Raw genomic sequence first — 17,784 nt, 5'->3', positions numbered from 1 at the left:
AAATAGAAAATAGTACTTTTAAAGATTTCTATTTACTCATTAAAATTATATTAATGAAAAGCTGTATTAACTAAAAAGGATGACATAAATGATTTAACACTACACTTTTCTCTGTAAAAATGTACTACAGGAAATGAGACTTCAGGCAATATGCAATGGACTAATTAGAAAAAGAAAGTAGGCCACCTTACAAAAATCATAGTTTAATCAGGCCATGAAAGCAATGAAAAGGAAATAGCAGAACACTGTAAATTGTCAAGTCAGATATTTTAATTTCAGTATGAGCCATATAGACCAAAGAATGATTAGATTCCATTCTAGTATTGCACTGATGGCATACATATTAAGAAAGTAGAACATTCACACACACTCCCTCCACTTTGGTGCTAAAATTTCAATACTGCTCCACAATTTAAAGCTAAGCGTAAAAAGTATCTCTTGGCTGGTTACCAAAGTCTTCAAGTTAAACCACTGTCTTCCCTACTGAGCTTGTCACACCTCAGTGAAGAACAAAAATAGCTTTGTGGGTTGAATTTCCTAATTCAAGGTGTCAACAAACATTTAAAGCCATATTTCTGCCACACCCACATTCAGATAAACTATGCTTTGCTTTGTGTGGAGTAAATAAACTCATTCTTCCATTAATTCTGGGACTGCAATGTTTAGAGATACAGAGAAAGGAAAAAGAAGGGAAGAAGGCAGTGTCCTGGCATACCAAGAAAATCTAGACAGACAGGTGATAAGTTTGCTGAAAGCCAAAACTTGAGCTGCCCGGATTGGTGCTCAGCTCTAAGACTGTCTAGATCCTTTCCAGAGTTAAAGTAACACAGGCCCAAGTGTGCTGGAAAGCCTTCTAGGCTACATATGTGTAATTTGAAAACAAAAACTGGTTTGAATTAAAGACATGAATATATTTTAAACTACAAGTCAAAAAGGTTCAGAAGTTTTCCTCTGTTGTTAAAAACATAAATAGTTCAGTAGTGAGGTGTAAAAACCTCATCTGCAAGAAAGTTTTGACTTCCATGAAGCTTATTTTGGATAGTTAGAATAGTGTTTGAAAAGTATCATAACTAATTTTACTTTATGCAATTTCCAATGAATTCTGCTTTGCTTTGTATAATTAAAATGCTTGGTATTTGTGTGTTGACTTTGTGGCTACAAAAGAATAATGCAAACAGAAGAAGATATAACCAGACACTTCCAGTTTGACTTGAAACAAACCAAGTCTGACAGATTTCTCTTTTTTAACTACATGTGTCTAGCTTCCAAATTATAGGAGATGAAGCTGGTGCAGACTACATCAAAATTTCTGGAAATTCAGCTTTGAATGACAGATAATTATACACTTAATGTAAAAACAGTTTTGTTTTATGAAAACACTACCAATGTAAAAATTTCCAGAGCTCCAAGGCATTTAAAACAAATAATCCTAAAGAAAGCTCAATATACAAAATGTATTTGTCCAGGGACACCTGTTTTACTTTATGTCAACCACTGTTTTAAACACTGCAACAACTTGTATCCAGCCATGAAGAAGATATTGTCTCCTTTTTTCATCTAACTTTTTAAAATATGTGCTGAAAGATTTTCATAGAACAGTGCTAATTACTAAAATTCATAAAAGTTCAATGAGTAACTTTAAAAAGCCCTCAGGATAGAAAAAATACCTTCAACATAAAAAATCATCCTTAGTCTTCATTCAAAACTGCATTCAAAATAACGGATAGCGTACTTTGAACCATCAGCACACCCATTTGCTTACTTCTCTTGGTTTTTTGAAACAAAAATACAATATACACCTTAGGCTTTAGGTCAAAGGAACGGAGTTTGCTACCCTGGGGCTGTTCCTTAGGAATTGATAAATTTTGTCTTCATTTACACCACCTATTATTGTGCCTCTGCTCATAATAGTAACTGAACAAACATTTCTCTGTGTTCAACTGTATTCCTCTTCAACACAAAATAGGGACTTCTTTGAATCCTTCATGGAGCAGATCCACTTAGCCCTACTTGAAGATTGAACCCTTCCTCCCCTTTGATACTTGAAGTGCTTCTCCTTTGGGTGCCATTTGTGCATGATTGCTTCTAGATGCATTTAGAAAACACCTGGGACTGGACTAGTAAAACTATTTTTTTTTGAACTCATGGGTTTTGCTGACAGTTGCTTACCTCATTATCTGATTCCACAAGCACTTGATCATATTCACTAAGAGCTACTAGGAACATGATAGATGTGACATTTTCAAAGCAATGTATCCATTTTCTTCTTTCTGATCGTTGGCCTCCTACATCCACCATTCTGCAAAATTAACAACCACATCAACTCCATGAACACCTTAACAGATAAACACCCAACCATAAACACAGCAAAATACAAGAATTTAGTTTAAAACACAGTTTGGTTTGGTCTTCTTAGTGGCTTTTTTTCCAGTGATATTTAATGGAATCTGTTATAAGCATGTTAATCATGTTTGCTTTAAGTCTGATGGGTGTTCTGTATTTGAACTATTGTGAACCTCAAACCCCTCAGAATTATGAGGTATAAAGGTCTCATGAGCAAAGATTTGGCAATGTATGCCCCATGTATTCAGCAACAAACACAAAAGAGATGGTGGACCACCTTTTTCTCCCCCCCATAACAGAATCAAAATCCACAACTGCCCCATTTTAAGCAGACAAATAGAAAACAATACTTATCTACTAAAGGCTTTGACAGCCAAAATCAAAACTCATGTTTGCTTGCAGTGTAATCCCATTTCATCCCATGTCTCAGTGTAAACACAGGTGTCTAACTCGTAATTACAATTCCTTAGTTATTTTTAAACAACTGTACTTGCACTAAAGTAGGGTGGTATCTCTCTAAAAATCAACTAACAAATGGTAACCTTTTATTCCATGATTTACATGAATGACAAGACACACGGTTGGATTTTCAGATTATTACGCATAGTGAAACTTTGATATATATTACTGAAAAGATTAATTGCAGATTTTTTATCAGAAAAAACTACTCTCAAAAATAACAAACCTAATTGGCTTTGATCCCTTTGACATCTTTAACATGAGCTCCTGAATACACGTGGACAATTACATGAAAATAAACTCACTAAGCTCCAATTTTAAAACCAGAATAATTGCTTTCTATGTAGTTTAAATGAATATCCTTACTTGACATTGCTAATGTAAAAGGAAACAAAAGAAGCAAAGCAAGTGGGTGCTAAAACTTTTTTCCTACCTGAAAATGACACTTTGTAAGTCGAATGGATATTCAATGATCCCTGTTGTTGGGACTCGAACTCTGAGCACATCCTGCTGGGTTGGCAGATAGGTGGAATCTGCTATGCGGTCCAAGTCATTAAGATAGCTAGAAACAGGGAGAAACAACAGGAATGCTAGACAGTGACACCATCATCCCACTGAGGAAAAGAGAAAGGAAAACTTGGGAAGGAAGTGGGGTGTGGGGTAGGGAGAAGTGCAACAGGGGAAAAAAAAGCATTATTGGCAGAAAAGAGGGGATAAAATATTAAAAGGTACTTCATCACCACTTACACTTACAAGCTAATTCTAAAGAAAGTTAGCAAAATTATTATGTTTTTTTGTTAATCTCATATAACTTTGCTTGGCTTTCACATGTAAATTCACCAAAGTTGTCAATTACATCATTCTAGGAAATTCAGAGGCATAGTATTGTACAAAGTGTGAAAAACATAAAATTGCTTTGAATCTGTAACATATTTCTTGATATTCGATCTGTATGAATATCAACTCCATAAGACTGAATGAACCTTCCAAAAAACAATGGACTGCTATAGAATAGATAGTGGTCTACAGGAGTCTGGAGTAACTGACTGGTAATAGATCATTACCAGTTATAAAATGACAGGAAGATAAAGAGCACTGTTTTGAGACTAAATTAAAAATTGAAAAGACCAACCACTGACAATTAAAACACTCCCCAGATCTTGTTACCAGAAGGCAGCACAAACTAATTAGTGGGATCTCTGGCACCTGAACTCCTGCATTCACACTGAAACTTCTGATTAGGTTGGTAAGACTGCAGTACTTGAAACACACTCCAGCTGGCTAACAAATAACCCAAAATTGTACAAAATTGCTTGTAAATGTTCAGTAACTATAACACAGACCTATTCCACTTATTGGTTAAAGATGAGTTTCAACCATAAAGCACTAATGTACTGAATGTTTTAATTAGCTGTCAGGAAAAACATCCTCCAAAAAAGGAAGGTACCCATATGTGTGTCCAGGAACTAGACATCTAATGAAGTCAGTGCACCATGAAGCTTATGCCCTCCCCATGGTGGACATGTGGCAGAAGGACTGCTGCAGGAAACCAAGTTCTTTGACATTTGGCTAGTTCACAGCAGAACAGTAACCCTACAGTTAGTCACTAAGAAGATAAACTAATGTAGGGATCCTGTCATTCATTCTAGGGGATGAGAGCAATAGTTTTGTGATTTGTTAAATGATGATGAAGTGTAACCAACTTCTGAACATGTTCTTTTCCTTGTAGTAACTAGTGAAGACACTATTTTTAAACCCACACAAGAAATAATCCAACTTCTTCTAGAGGTTCTGGATTACTTTTTAATAAAATAGTGAGAAGTTATCCTGAACAATGACAGAAACAAACAAGTTTAATTTCTACCTTACAGTAAAAATACAGAAGAATTTGTTAGCTTTGGGAAGAGCCAATTTATTATTGGCTCAATTATAAAATTATCAAATTTCCTTCACTATGTTTCATTAATGGAGTATCAATTCAATAGTCAATACCAATGTGAGAAAGATGTATTGAACACTATCTCAGTTAATCCAGAAGGTACTAGTCTGAAAATATTTTCTGAGAATGCTAATTGGCTTCTGGCAATGAGAAAAGGGCTTGAGAGTCTGAGCACTGGATCTGCCATCAGGGTTTTTTAACACAAAAAGCAGCAGGAACAAGCTCACCACCAATTTGTTGGCAAAAAAGGAAAAAAAAAAGTGAATGAAATCCAAAACTATTTCCATAAGAAAGTGACAGACTCTGAATTAGATTCTTATTCCCTCCCACCCACAGAATAATTAGTTTCATTTTGTGATGAAATATTGAAGGGAGATAAAGAAGCATTGCCAGTCATTACATGCTACAGTGGTATTCATAAGAACAAGATAATTTTAACTGAATAAATTGGCAGGTGGCCCATTTACACAATTGTCTTGTTGTATTCCTTTGGCAAGCAGTCTCCATGGTGAGCCTGGTTACTGCATCTTTGCACAGTGGACAAGTTACTATCTGTAATGCACATCTGGCTCATTTTAGAAAGGTAAATTGTTACATCTCATTTGTGTTTCTAGAAATCAATAAACAAGCAGATGAGGTTTTTTTGGGGATTTTTTGTCCTAAGTTTCACAAACACTAACTTATCCTTAAAAAATACTTACCTTTTCCTTCTCCTCATCCTTTATGCTCAAGTTCTGCTCACTCAGTAACCAAACACAGGGCATTTCCTCTTTCACCTGTAGCCCCCTACAGAGTCTACACAGTCCACAGAAGAGTCCTTATGCATCCTTATAGAGTCTTACTTAATATCTATAGAGTCTTACTTAATATCCTGGATTGCTTCACTTAACAGAATAAAGAATGTTGGGCTCTCTAAGAACTGTCCTGAATTATACATTCAAACCCAGAATCAAGGAATTAGTGTCAAAACCAGTAGGAGTATCTCACAGGAAAAAAAAAAAATCAAAACATAAGGGTGCACCAAAACCCTAAAAGAAGAAAATCTTTTTTACAATCATAATTAGAATATACAGGCTTACAAAAGCCATTTAGAAAACACCCTGCTTTTTTTGTTGTTTTCCAGTTTTTCTGTTTGATTTTTTAGTAGTTGTTGTTTGTTTGTTCTGGTTTTGTTTGAGTTTTGTCTGGTTTTTTTGGAGTTTCTTTACATTTTGTTTTAACAGACTCTTTTAACTTCTGCTGAAAAATTACTTGTGCTGAAATTCGGATTTAAATTAAGTTTTGCACTGTTGTTCTGAAGCAAAGGAACTGGTATTTTCTGTTACTGACAGTTCTGCAGACAATTACACTTCCTGCTACCCCATGGAGATATGTAACTTGGTGTTCTGCTATCAGCTTCAGGGGGATTAAACATGAAAATTTGAAAATCAAACTGAAAGCTCTACCAGCAGCAGCAGCAACACAAAGTTGCCTTCAAGATATTCTAAATTCACTAAAAATGTGGCATGTCTCTTTTAAAATTTACAAAACCTCTAAAATAAACTAAGAATTTTAAAAAAACATCTATTTTCTTTAAGTAAGAACATCTATCATTGGGATTGACATCAGGGTCTTTCCGTTCCATTTTATTCACTGTTTTATAACATTGTCTGAAGACTTTTGATATGACAGAAATAAAATGTCTCTTTTCAGTCAGGTGCAATCTTCCTAGAATATCAATGAGAGCAAATCAACACACATAGCCTCAATACATTATCATAACTTGTGTATTAATTGCAAAACACTACATCTCTACATCCACAGTACTACACAGAGAAAACCTAAGGCACTTTCTCCTTATGAAGCACAAAAATGGATTTTTGCATTTCATTAGATGGGGTGGGGTGACAGTCTGATTATTCTGAACAACTGGTTGTTGAGCTGAGTCACTATTTCAAAATGCTGAGAGGAAATATGTAAGTGAATGAAGCTGACTACATAAAAAGAGGAGACAACTAGAATACAAATAATATTTAAAGACATACCAGCAGCACACACATTTTCCACATACTACTATTCTAACTGTTCCTGTAACATTGAGATTTTATTATTTGGCTTAACATGGTTTATTTATTGTCACAATAAAGACTTTCACTTTTAAATCTTTGTACCAAAAGAATTGGATATTTGACATTTTTTTTTACCTTCATGAAAGCTGGGGCTTAAAGAAATTCCCTGATCACCAGGGAGGGGCAGCATTGCACACATAACCTTTAAACATTCTACAGCTTATCAAACTAATGATTTATTTGTTTTTTAATTACTTTATGAGGCAGCAACTTTAAATTAAAACATCAGAAGTGCTAACTAATGCCAATTGTCTTCTGCTTTCAACTCTGTTGGCTCCAGACCACCCTAGCTGCTCCTCTGCCCATCCCCAGCTGCCACTTCTTTAACTTGTGCAATAGCTTGATAACACATCTCTGTCAATGTTATTTGGAACAGTGAAGAAACACTACTGAAATTGTTCTGATTATAGTTTATTTGATGGATATGTCCTAGGATGTCCAAGTCCATAAACTCCAGCAGGAAAGCAGGGTGGATTTACTTTCTTCATTGACTTATCTGCAACCAGAAGAAAACTTGTGAAACCACAACTATGTGAACTGCATTGAGTTTTTTAATGCAGATGGATGAGGAGTAAATGAAAATTTGATGGGCTTTTGTATGTATCTGCTTACTAATAAACTGATTCACTGTGGTTCTAAAGCACTTAGCTAATGCAGCCCTAAAGTACTGACAACTATACTGCCCTCCTGAGGAAACAAATCTACATACAAACAAGAAATTTAAACAAATAAGAGAAATGCACAGTGTGTTTTAGGGTAGATGCTCAATTCAAAATGGATTAACACATACTGCAATACACAGTCTTACCAATGCACTTAACTCTCCAATGTATACTTCAACTGACTTTACATGCACTCTTGCAAACAAACCACAAGACTTGATATAGATACAATCTTAAAAAAAGGACAGTAGCCAATAATTGCACAGACCAAGTATTTTTTCAGTTTAGTGCCTTCAAACTTTAAAGTCATAATAACAATATGGTTGTTGGAAACATTCTGGAAGCCATCCTGAGGTCTAGTTCAACACTGAGTAACCACCAGCATTACCACAGGAAATTCAGTTGTACAGGTAGTAGCAACTGTGCAAGACATTTAGGTCTCAGCTACATGGTACTCAGAGTTCATTTTCACCAGCTACTGAGAAATCTTGTTTTGATGAGTCACACTGTAGCTATATGGCCTCTCACCCAAACAGCACCTACTCAGCTAGGCATTATAGAAAGGAGATAAAATGAGAAAATACATTGTTCTGAGTAAATTTACAATACAGACCAAGTTTCTAAAGTTAATTATATCCATAATTAGTTTTAATAAACATGAATTTTAGTGGTGATGAGGTAATTGTCCAGGGGGTTGCTATAGTGACAGGCAGAAGGTGCATTACCGAGGTGATGAGTATGTAATGAGCTGCTGGCAGTGAACCTCCCTTGACGGCAGGACAAGCTGCCAGCATCTAGCAACATGTCCGTGATCTGCACGCTGACCAGAAGCAGAGGAAGACTTTTGTTTCCCAGTCAGCACCAAGAGCTAAGTAATTATTTTTAATGCACTCTACATCACCTATGACAAGGTCCAAGCCTGCAGCCAGCTTCAGGGAAGCTGCCAAGCTATGGACGTGCTAACAATGCTGTTGAAAGAAAGCACATGTCAAAGGTACTGTGGGTCCACATTTCCAGATAAACAGCAGGAATAGGATTATGGGAATACACTGACTCTGTACTTTCCTACATGTATTTCCCATATGGAAATCGGGCAAGGAAGTGAGACTCCTAAGCTTAATAAGCAGACCACAATTGTTTTAACCAGTAAAGTTCTTTAATAAATTGAGTACGACTCCCGCCACCATGAACAGGCAGCTCAATACTGAGCCTTACTTTCCTAGGGCTACACCACCTAATGAAGACAGACCATCAAAACTTACTTGAATTTACTTTCAGAAATCAAGATCTTGGAGCACCTTCAACATGGGGCAGACAGACACTTCAAAGAAACACCCTGCTCTAGCTATGAGCTACTACTTACCAGCATCTTTGAGGTCAGATTTTTCCAAGTAATCAGGTGATAAAGAAGCATTTTCTATGGAATTCATAGGATGAATTTCTGTAACATTAAACTTTTTTCTAGTTCTATGCTAGTGTATAGCCTAATTGATCACATGCAGGCAGTAAGGCATGGGCAGACAAAGGTAGAAAGGATACAGCCTTCAATCCATCTCTAACATAACTTCCCTATCTGAAGTTATAAATGAGACTAGTCTGCTCATCAGTACTGTCTAATAACTTTTCCTAAACTCAACAGGCAAAACTGATGTAGCAAGGTGCTGAATTAACACTCACTGGCACACTATCAAACCCTGGGCTTAGGAGTCTGAGAGACACTTTGAGCACAGAAGTCTCTGGAGAGCAGAATGCATCTGAAACACACTGCTGAGGAAAAAGGATCTGACTGGAACCATATCAGAAACATTATGTCATAAACCTCTAAATAAAACCAAACATTGAGATAGAAGTAATTATTGACACTGATAGAAAGGTCAGTATAAAACCAGTAAAGATGATTTGTTATCACCCAACCAGCCAACACATGTCTATGGGGAGAACTCTCATTCTCCCCATAGGGAGGGAGAGTACAGGGAACGGTTTGTTGGTTATTTCAGTATAACCACAGTTACAAGAGCAAGCCTTACCAGCAACATTTCACATGCAAATGTTTTCTCATTGCATTCAATGACAAGAGAGATTTTGGTATGATAGTAACCATAAACATTTACATCTTTTCAACCCTGAAGTTCAGAGGTTTAATGCAAAAAACCATTTTTTTCCTTAAGATTAATATAGTTCATGGGTATGACCCTCTTGAAATGCTCTATTTCATACACAGATAATAGCAGTGCAAGAGAAAATAGAAACCTAACCGAAGTCTATGATAAAGGATAATTTGGCAAGATACTAAATAAGATTTGATATATCTCTGTCCTTTGGAGCCTGCCTGTTCTGGAGTGGGGTGGAGCTATACTCCATACTATTGTTGGGGTTTGGTGTGGTTTTGGGGTGGGGTTGGATTTTTTTAGTTTGTTCTGCAAAACTTTGAGCCAGTTGATGAGGCCACTCTCCTAAAACCCCTAGCACTAATTTGGACCATGTGCTGAAAAACAAAAGCCTTTCTTTTTTTGCTTCTTAGAGAAAACATACAACTGGCTTGACTTTCAACAGCAGATATGCAAAATGCTAAAGCTGCTGTAGCAGGATTTTTCCTGCCTCACAGAGCTGCCAGAATAATTGACACAAGTGTTCTCTATGCTGAGAGGCAGCAGTCCAGTAAATGGAATTGATTTTCAGCATACAAAACTAAATGTAAACAAGTACTGGCTGTGTTCTCAGAACTTCTGTAGAGGTTTGCATTTCTAAGACTCTACACCATTGATGAAAAGTTGAAGTAAATTGCCAGTTTCCAGAACTATCTTAATCTATGGTTTGAAGTGAGGTAGGAAGACATCGGCACAGCATTTTTTTAATCCATATTCCACCTAAGCCCTACCTAGCTGTCTTCCTCAATTTCCTACCTCACTAAAAGCCAACCTTAGCAAAGTCTAAAAAGATAAGTCACCAAATAAACAAATACTCATGCAAATTTTTCTTTTTATGAACTGTGGTGTAAAAATTATACAGTCATTAAGAACATGTTTGGTGCTGCATCAAAAAAATATCCTGAAATAAATACATACTGTATACTGCTTTACATGGTCCCCCTTTCCTTTTTGAATTTCCCAAGTTGTGTTGTATAACCTGCAGTTTTTGTATGGGAAGCAGTACCTTGGTATGCACATCCCATCTTTCTTCAGACATTGCTTTTATTTTTGGGACTATATCTAAAGCATAAGAAAGGATTATCATAGTTCTGCTGCTTGATCTTCGAATTCAAGACTTTCATTTTTATTTGCTGTTTCTACTTTACTCTAAACTGTATGTTAGGCTGTGTAAACTCTAAATACAGAAAAGCAGAATCTACAATTCTGCAACACAAATTGTCCTCAAGTATAGCTTTAGGACTTTCAGGTATATTTTTACAAATGAAAGTAAGCAAGAACTAATAAGCAGTTTATTAAATAATAATGTACTTATGCATCTTTTAAATTACCACTATATGACTATATGGTTTTGTCACTACAGTCTAATGACTGCTACACAAATATCCCAGACAGTTGTTTAGAACTTGCTATCAGTTCAACTTCATAGCAGGTCCCAATTTCAGACATTATTACTACTTCTGAAAGACCCATCATGCTCTAAGACTGCCCTACACCTTTATGAAATGAAAAAATGATTGCTAAAGGCAATGCCAAGAAACGGGCTAAACTGCGTTAGTAAAAACTTAAGATTCATGTGCTGATCTTGCCCCCCTGTGTACCCCCAAGCACGTTGTATTTAACAGAGGCTAATTCCACTGAAATTTACCTGTTTCAGAAAAGTAACACAGAAGGAAGATGATAGTTTTACACGAGAGATATAAATGAATTTTTTAGCCAAAATTTTGAAAATACTTCAAACTCAAATGGAATACTGTCATAGAAAAATTACTAGATAACCAAAGCCTTACACCTCCTGCAACAATTTTTACAGAAGGTGTACTTTACTGAGCAGACATCACTAGGTTTCATATCTTTCTTTCTGGTTAAAATCAGTGATATGTGGTAAATGACCTCAGATTCACACCCTTGAGCTCTTATATTACACAGTAAAGTATGGGAATCTGCATTTCTATACTAACTGTCCAACTACCTGAGCTCACAGTATTTGCAAAGCTGTGCAGCTGCAGGAACCGAGCTGTTAATGGTGACAGCAAATGCAGAAACAAAAGCCTGAAAGATTATACATGCATGAGAATGCAATGGCATGCGTGACTAAAGAAGCAGTACATTATATAATAACAAAATGTGCTATAGATATCCACTGGCATAGCTAACACACTAATGGGAAAATTATACTTAATTATCTGAAGTGTTAGAAAACATACCCATGGAAGGGAAACTAAACAGACATTCTCAGTGCTTGTAGCAACTAGGAAATCATTAGTTGGAGGTACACAGCAGCCAAATACTTCAATTTCATGTGGCTAGAAAAAGATGAAATTGAAAATCTCAGCCAAGCAAGGCTCTGGGACACTTTCTAGGTCTCTTAACTCTTCCTACATTTTGTTAATGAATGGTAAGCCTTTTGTGTCATACTGGAGAAAAATGGTGAAGAATTTTCAAAAATTCCAATTGCAACCCAAATTCTCTAACACAGAAGACTATTGGCTCTCCTTTCCTTAGGCTTTGAGAAGGTATGATACAATCAAACTGTTGAATGGTAACCTTTTTACATTTGGATTAAGGTCTAGGCAGCTGGTACAGTATAATCTGAATTATCTCACCTTATCTCTGACAGCTACTACAAAGGCAATTCTCCATGTTAGTTTACATCTGTCTCACACTGTGAGGCAGCATCTTAAAGGGAAGTAATTTGATGGTAATTAAGTGGCTAAGTCACCTGGTAATGCACATGGAAAGCAAATAACCTCTATATACCTCAGGTGCTCTTCACTTTACTACAGAGAAGTCTAAAAGTTGATTTTAAAACATGAACATCCAAGCTTTGGAGCATCCAATGGTCAGGAAAGAGAACAGAATGAATTTGTTAAGCCTTCAAGAAGTTCAAATCGACTCCCATAATGCAGGAAATTTTCTTTCTTAGACACTACCCCCACCTCTTCTAGGAAACATACGCTGTATGTATTCTTCCAGAGTACAAGCAGTGGGTACAAAAACATCAAAAATGAAGCTAACAATGACAAAGAATGACAAAACAGGTCAAAAGATGGCAGAAAGTGAAAGTAGTATGATATACAGGACATAACAGAAACCTGAAACGTAATTTAGAAAGAGTAAAATAACAGGAAAAAGACTATGTGTAGTAAGGGAATAATTTAGATTGCAAAAGACCTCAAACATCATTAAGTCCAACACTTATCAATCACCACCTTGTCACTTAGACTATAGCACTAAATACAACATCCAATTACTTCTTGAACAACTCTAGGATGGTGACTCCACCACTTCCTGAGCAGTCTGTTTCAATGCTTAACAACTCTTTCCAAGACCAAATTATTCCTGATGCTCAGAAAAATGAACCTCAGCTGGCGCAACTTGAGGCTATGTCCTCTAGTCCTATCTCTTGTTAACCTGGGAAAGTGTCTGACCCCCAGCTGGTTACCTCCTCCTTTCAAGGCAGTTGTAGAGGGTGGTAAGTTCACATCTTAGCCCCCTTTACTCCAGGCTAAAGACCCCCAGCTCCTTCAGCTGCTCCTCACAGGACTTGTGCTCCAGACTCTTCACCAGTTCTCTGGACATGCTCCAGTCCCTCAATGTCTGTCCTGCACTAAGGGGGCCAGAACTGGGCACAGGATTTGAGGTTTGGCCTCAGCAGTGCTGACTGCAGAGGGACAAACCCTTCCACAGTCCTTCTGATCCAAGAAGTAAGATGTGGTCCTGATGACCACATTATTTATGATTCAAGCCAGGATGCCATTGGCCTTCTCAGCCAGAAGATGGCTCATCTTATCTGCTGTCAAGCAGCACCCTGAGGTCATCGTCTGCTGGGCAGCATTCCAGCTACTCTGCCCCTGCCTGTATCACTGCTTTGGCCTGCTGTGACCCAAGGGCAGCACTCAGCACTTAACCTTGTTGAAGACTGATGGCAGAAAAGAGCAATAAAGGCAGCAGACTGAAAATACTATTACTACTACTACTGCTACTACTACTACAAAAAACAGTGGAAAACTACTGAGAAGATGAGAGGCATGTGAAAGGGATGAATGAAGAACACATTTGACATTGACACATACATTTACCAGATATTGGCACATATGCCAACACGAGAGCGGGTGGACAACAAACCATTCTGGTTTATACATCAAGTCAGAAGACAATGAGCACCAAGTGCTTTTTTCTGTCTTACTGCCTTGTGAATCCCAGTAGCTTTAAAGCAATTTGTTTCCTTGCTTTGTGACATTTATAACGCTAATAAATTTGTTTGGGTGTTTTACTGGTAAACACACATACTGTATTTTTGAAAAACCATTTCTTTTGTGTCTGCTGATTTTTTATAGTGGACCCCCTCACCGGAAAAAATTCTACTTGCAAGCATAAATATACATAGAGGCTTTTCTAAATACTCATATACAGTGATTAACAAGTCTAATTTAAAAGATTTTGCAGAAATCCAGAGTATGAACTATAATAAAGTCACCAAATCTGCAAAAACTTATGGTAGACTGCTAAACATGCTGAGCTTAAGAAATAACCAATCAACTAGTACATGTACCTTTTGCAAGACAATGTACTAGGAGCTTTTTTTTTAATAGCTACTTAATGATTATTCCCTACTATTTTTAATGCTACTCAAGAGATCCACTACGACGCCAATTTATTAAAAGTAGATCAAAACTATGGTATTCAGCACAATCTGATCTGAAGTAGCATGAGATCATTATTTCCTACTTAGGAGAGTAATTCTATTTCTAGCCTCTAAGGTAGAGCACACAAAATACATACAGTTATTTCAACTTTAAAACCAGTATCTCATCTGTTGTGGAAACAAAGTTAGGACCTACATATACAAGAAATTCAAAATATGAGATGCTTCACCTTCTAGTTAACCCTGCCACTCATTTCAGTACAGAAACAACCTGAAAATATATTGTTAGTAACGTGTCTCTAAAATTTTCTTATCACTGTTTATGTATCCTGAATTTTTTCTCTTTATGCAATATTGTATTTGTTTCCTTACCACCTAAAACCAAAACACAGTATGGTATGTTTGGGGACAGTGAGAATCTGAACAATACAAGAGAGATGCCATTGTGCTTTGCACCACTCTACACCAAAATGTATGTGCAAAAATGATGGGTTGGGAAGGTAACCAGGACAGAAAACTGCACAGGACAACAGAAACCCTCTGCACAGGGCAAAGGGAAGTCATGGTGTGGTGATAACATTGCAACGGATATGAGGAGACTTATGTCACGCATCCATCGTCTTCAGCTGCCTAAATTCTATCAGCAAGATCCTAGTAAGTTCATCTTGACTAATTCCCTTATTAAGTGCAGTACCAGATAGGGATGCTTAGACTACTGTGCAGATAAATGTCATTCCACACCTGTCATGTCTAATGTCCTGCTACAATGAGCTTAATGGAAGCTCCATTGTGCTTTCCTAAGTGAGAGGCTTCCATTCACATACACATGCCAAATGGAGACTGGAATTATGTCACTGGAATAATTTTTTTTCATAGCTAATAGAGAAATCAATGTATAACCTGTGGCAGTTTTTGCCACGGCTTTAACAACAAACCATGCTGTGTTCTGTAGCACAGGTCAACATCAAAAGGCCATCATCTGTTTCTTTGACAGCAGATGAGACATTTCACCTGAACTGTATGCCACATCACTAAAAAATAACTAAGATTCATGGAGTAAACCTTCTGGCAGACATCAGATTCCAGTGACAAATTTCACATGTTTTTTTAATCAGATCCCAGTCCCAACAAAGGGGTAATATTTCAGATATTTTTTAGTCACATATGCATTTTTATTATTGTTGCTCTAGAACAAACAATTTAACTTGAAGTGCTTTCCTGATTTCTTCCTGGCAGCCATGTTCTTTAAAGTTTAGAATTTGTTTCCATAATAGATAGACAGTTCAGTATAAAACAAATCTCTTTGTTTAGTACTGTTTACCTCACCACTAAGACTGCAAATGCCAGAGAAGAAAACCAGAAAATCTGGAAAATAGAAGTTGTTGGCTATTTCAATTTTTATTAATTGTATGGAGGTCTACTTTGGCTGCACTCCCCAGTATTCACAACTGTCACACTACATGGAATTATTTTTGCATATCTTGCATTTGTGATTATATCATCCCTAGTTTGAATGTTAATTTAAGACTTTGTATGATCACAGACTACCATTTTGTAAAATAAGCACAGATATAATCCTAAAATAGATGTATACCACTCCTTAATTCAATTTATATTCAGCTATGCTTGTGCTGCATATACATATGAACATGTACACAGACATATAGTACAACAAGCTAAAAAGCAAAAATTACTTTGTTAGAAACAGAAAATTATATATAGATGTTCATTGCTACCATGTACTTACTATTTAGTTGAATCTGATAATTGATATTCCCGTCGTCTATCGTAACACTCCTGAATTCCAGGGTCATTCCATAAGCTTCTTATTGCATCTACATATGGGTTCTCAAAACTTGACACCTTCTCTACATCAACTTCTCGAACTAATAGTGCATGAGCCTAATTCAAAACAAACAAAACAGTAAAAATGTACCTCATTTTCTATGTTTGCAGTCAGCTCATATACAATGAACAAGATTTATAATTCTTCACATTGGTTATATCATCAACACGTATGTAAATTTGAAAAATCAAATATGAAGATGATTGTGAAGATGCAAAAAGGAGGTAACTTTTAAGCTAACATCACAGGGAGTGAAGTTGTTCTTGGGAAAATTGCATCTTAGACTTCTTTCTTTTGGGACACCAGCAATTATTACCATAACATTGAAACAAAGGAAAAAAATAAAAATAACAGACAAAACAGAAGGATTCTGTAAGTACCACCAAATTCAAACTGGTCATTAAGATCTGGCTACTGATAGTGCAACTCAGTTGTTTCACAACCAAAATCTAGATGCTGTAGGTGACTGTTCAGTTCAATACACTTTTGACAACAGCAGACATTTTCCATGGCCTTCTGGGAATATAAGAATTTCCCCTTTATTTACCAGAAATCTTGTAAACACTTAATCAATTATTTTTGGAAAACCATGTCTTATACATTTAGGATCTTCTTCATGGGTTTCTACAAGTATTTAAAGCAAGATTCCAGAATACAGAAACTGGAATTTTGTAATCATGACATCTCCACTTGAGAAGATCTCAGTCTTCTACTTAATATCTTTATTATCATCTCTTATTTTTATAGTAATGGGAAAGTAATGGAAAATAATTTCCATTTTCCCAATGCAAAATAATTTCCAAGCTACTAGGAGATACCTGATCCTACAGATTCTACTTCAAAAGAGCTGAGAAAGTTCTAGTAACTCAGCACTATTACTAAGAAAAGTGTTCATATTTTTTCTGTTCTTTGGTTTGTAGGACTACGTTAATGGTGGTTAGACTGGTTAGACCAGTGAGTTGGCATTTCACTACTGTGAAGCACTTTTTTCCTTTGGCTACTTGTGTGCATTTAAATTAAACTGGATTTTACCAAAATGCTGTATATATTTTCCTGAACTACCACAGTGGTTATGACAACAATAGCAGTTAGCTGAATAAACTGAGTAAATAAAAATATTTAATGCCAAAAATGTATTTCACTTTTCCAGCTATAGGAGGAACTAATTCAGTCATCTTTCTTTGGTTTGTCTTTTTTTTTAAATCAGTGTAAGTCTTCAGAATATCCAGTGTAAAACTCCCGGGTTGCAGAGGTTCATGCCATTCCCTCAGGTGCTGTCACTGTCACCACAGAGAAGAGCTCAGAGCCTGCCCCTCCTCTTCCCCTCCCGAGGAAGTTGTAACTGCAGTGAGGTCTCCCCTCAGTCTCCTGTTCTCCAGGCTGAGCAGACCAAGCAACTACAGGCACTCCTCACACGGCTCCCCTCAGGGCCCTTCACCATCCTCATGGCCCTCCTTTGGACACTCCCTAACAGTTTAGTATTTGTGTATTCCGGCACTCAAAACCACACATTAGACTCAAGGGAAGGCCATTCAAAGGATAGTGCAGAGCAGAGCAGAACAGGATAATCACCACACTCTAAAATCCCAGCTACAGAATGACAATGGCACAGCAACTTTGGATGATCCCAAC

The 17,784-nt window shown here is 36.7% G+C and overlaps 1 protein-coding gene across 1 annotated transcript in view; it reads right to left on the bottom strand.

The window, feature by feature from the left end:
• LOC129132509 (guanine nucleotide-binding protein G(q) subunit alpha) overlaps nucleotides 1–17,784 on the bottom strand; it is a 115,730-nt gene that overhangs the window by 23,247 nt on the left and 74,699 nt on the right. Inside the window, exons 3-5 of the mRNA XM_054651700.2 lie at nucleotides 16,054–16,208; nucleotides 3,236–3,364; nucleotides 2,170–2,299 (exon numbers count right to left, since the gene is read on the bottom strand). Coding sequence (XP_054507675.1) covers nucleotides 2,170–2,299; nucleotides 3,236–3,364; nucleotides 16,054–16,208 — 414 coding nt within the window. The remainder of the gene's footprint in view (nucleotides 1–2,169; nucleotides 2,300–3,235; nucleotides 3,365–16,053; nucleotides 16,209–17,784) is intronic.

Source organism: Agelaius phoeniceus, chromosome Z (genome assembly GCF_051311805.1).
Source record: "Agelaius phoeniceus isolate bAgePho1 chromosome Z, bAgePho1.hap1, whole genome shotgun sequence".
Taxonomy (NCBI): Eukaryota; Metazoa; Chordata; class Aves; order Passeriformes; family Icteridae; genus Agelaius; species Agelaius phoeniceus.
The sequence above is the reverse complement of the archived record's forward strand: the minus strand, read 5'-3'. Positions and strand labels throughout refer to the sequence as shown.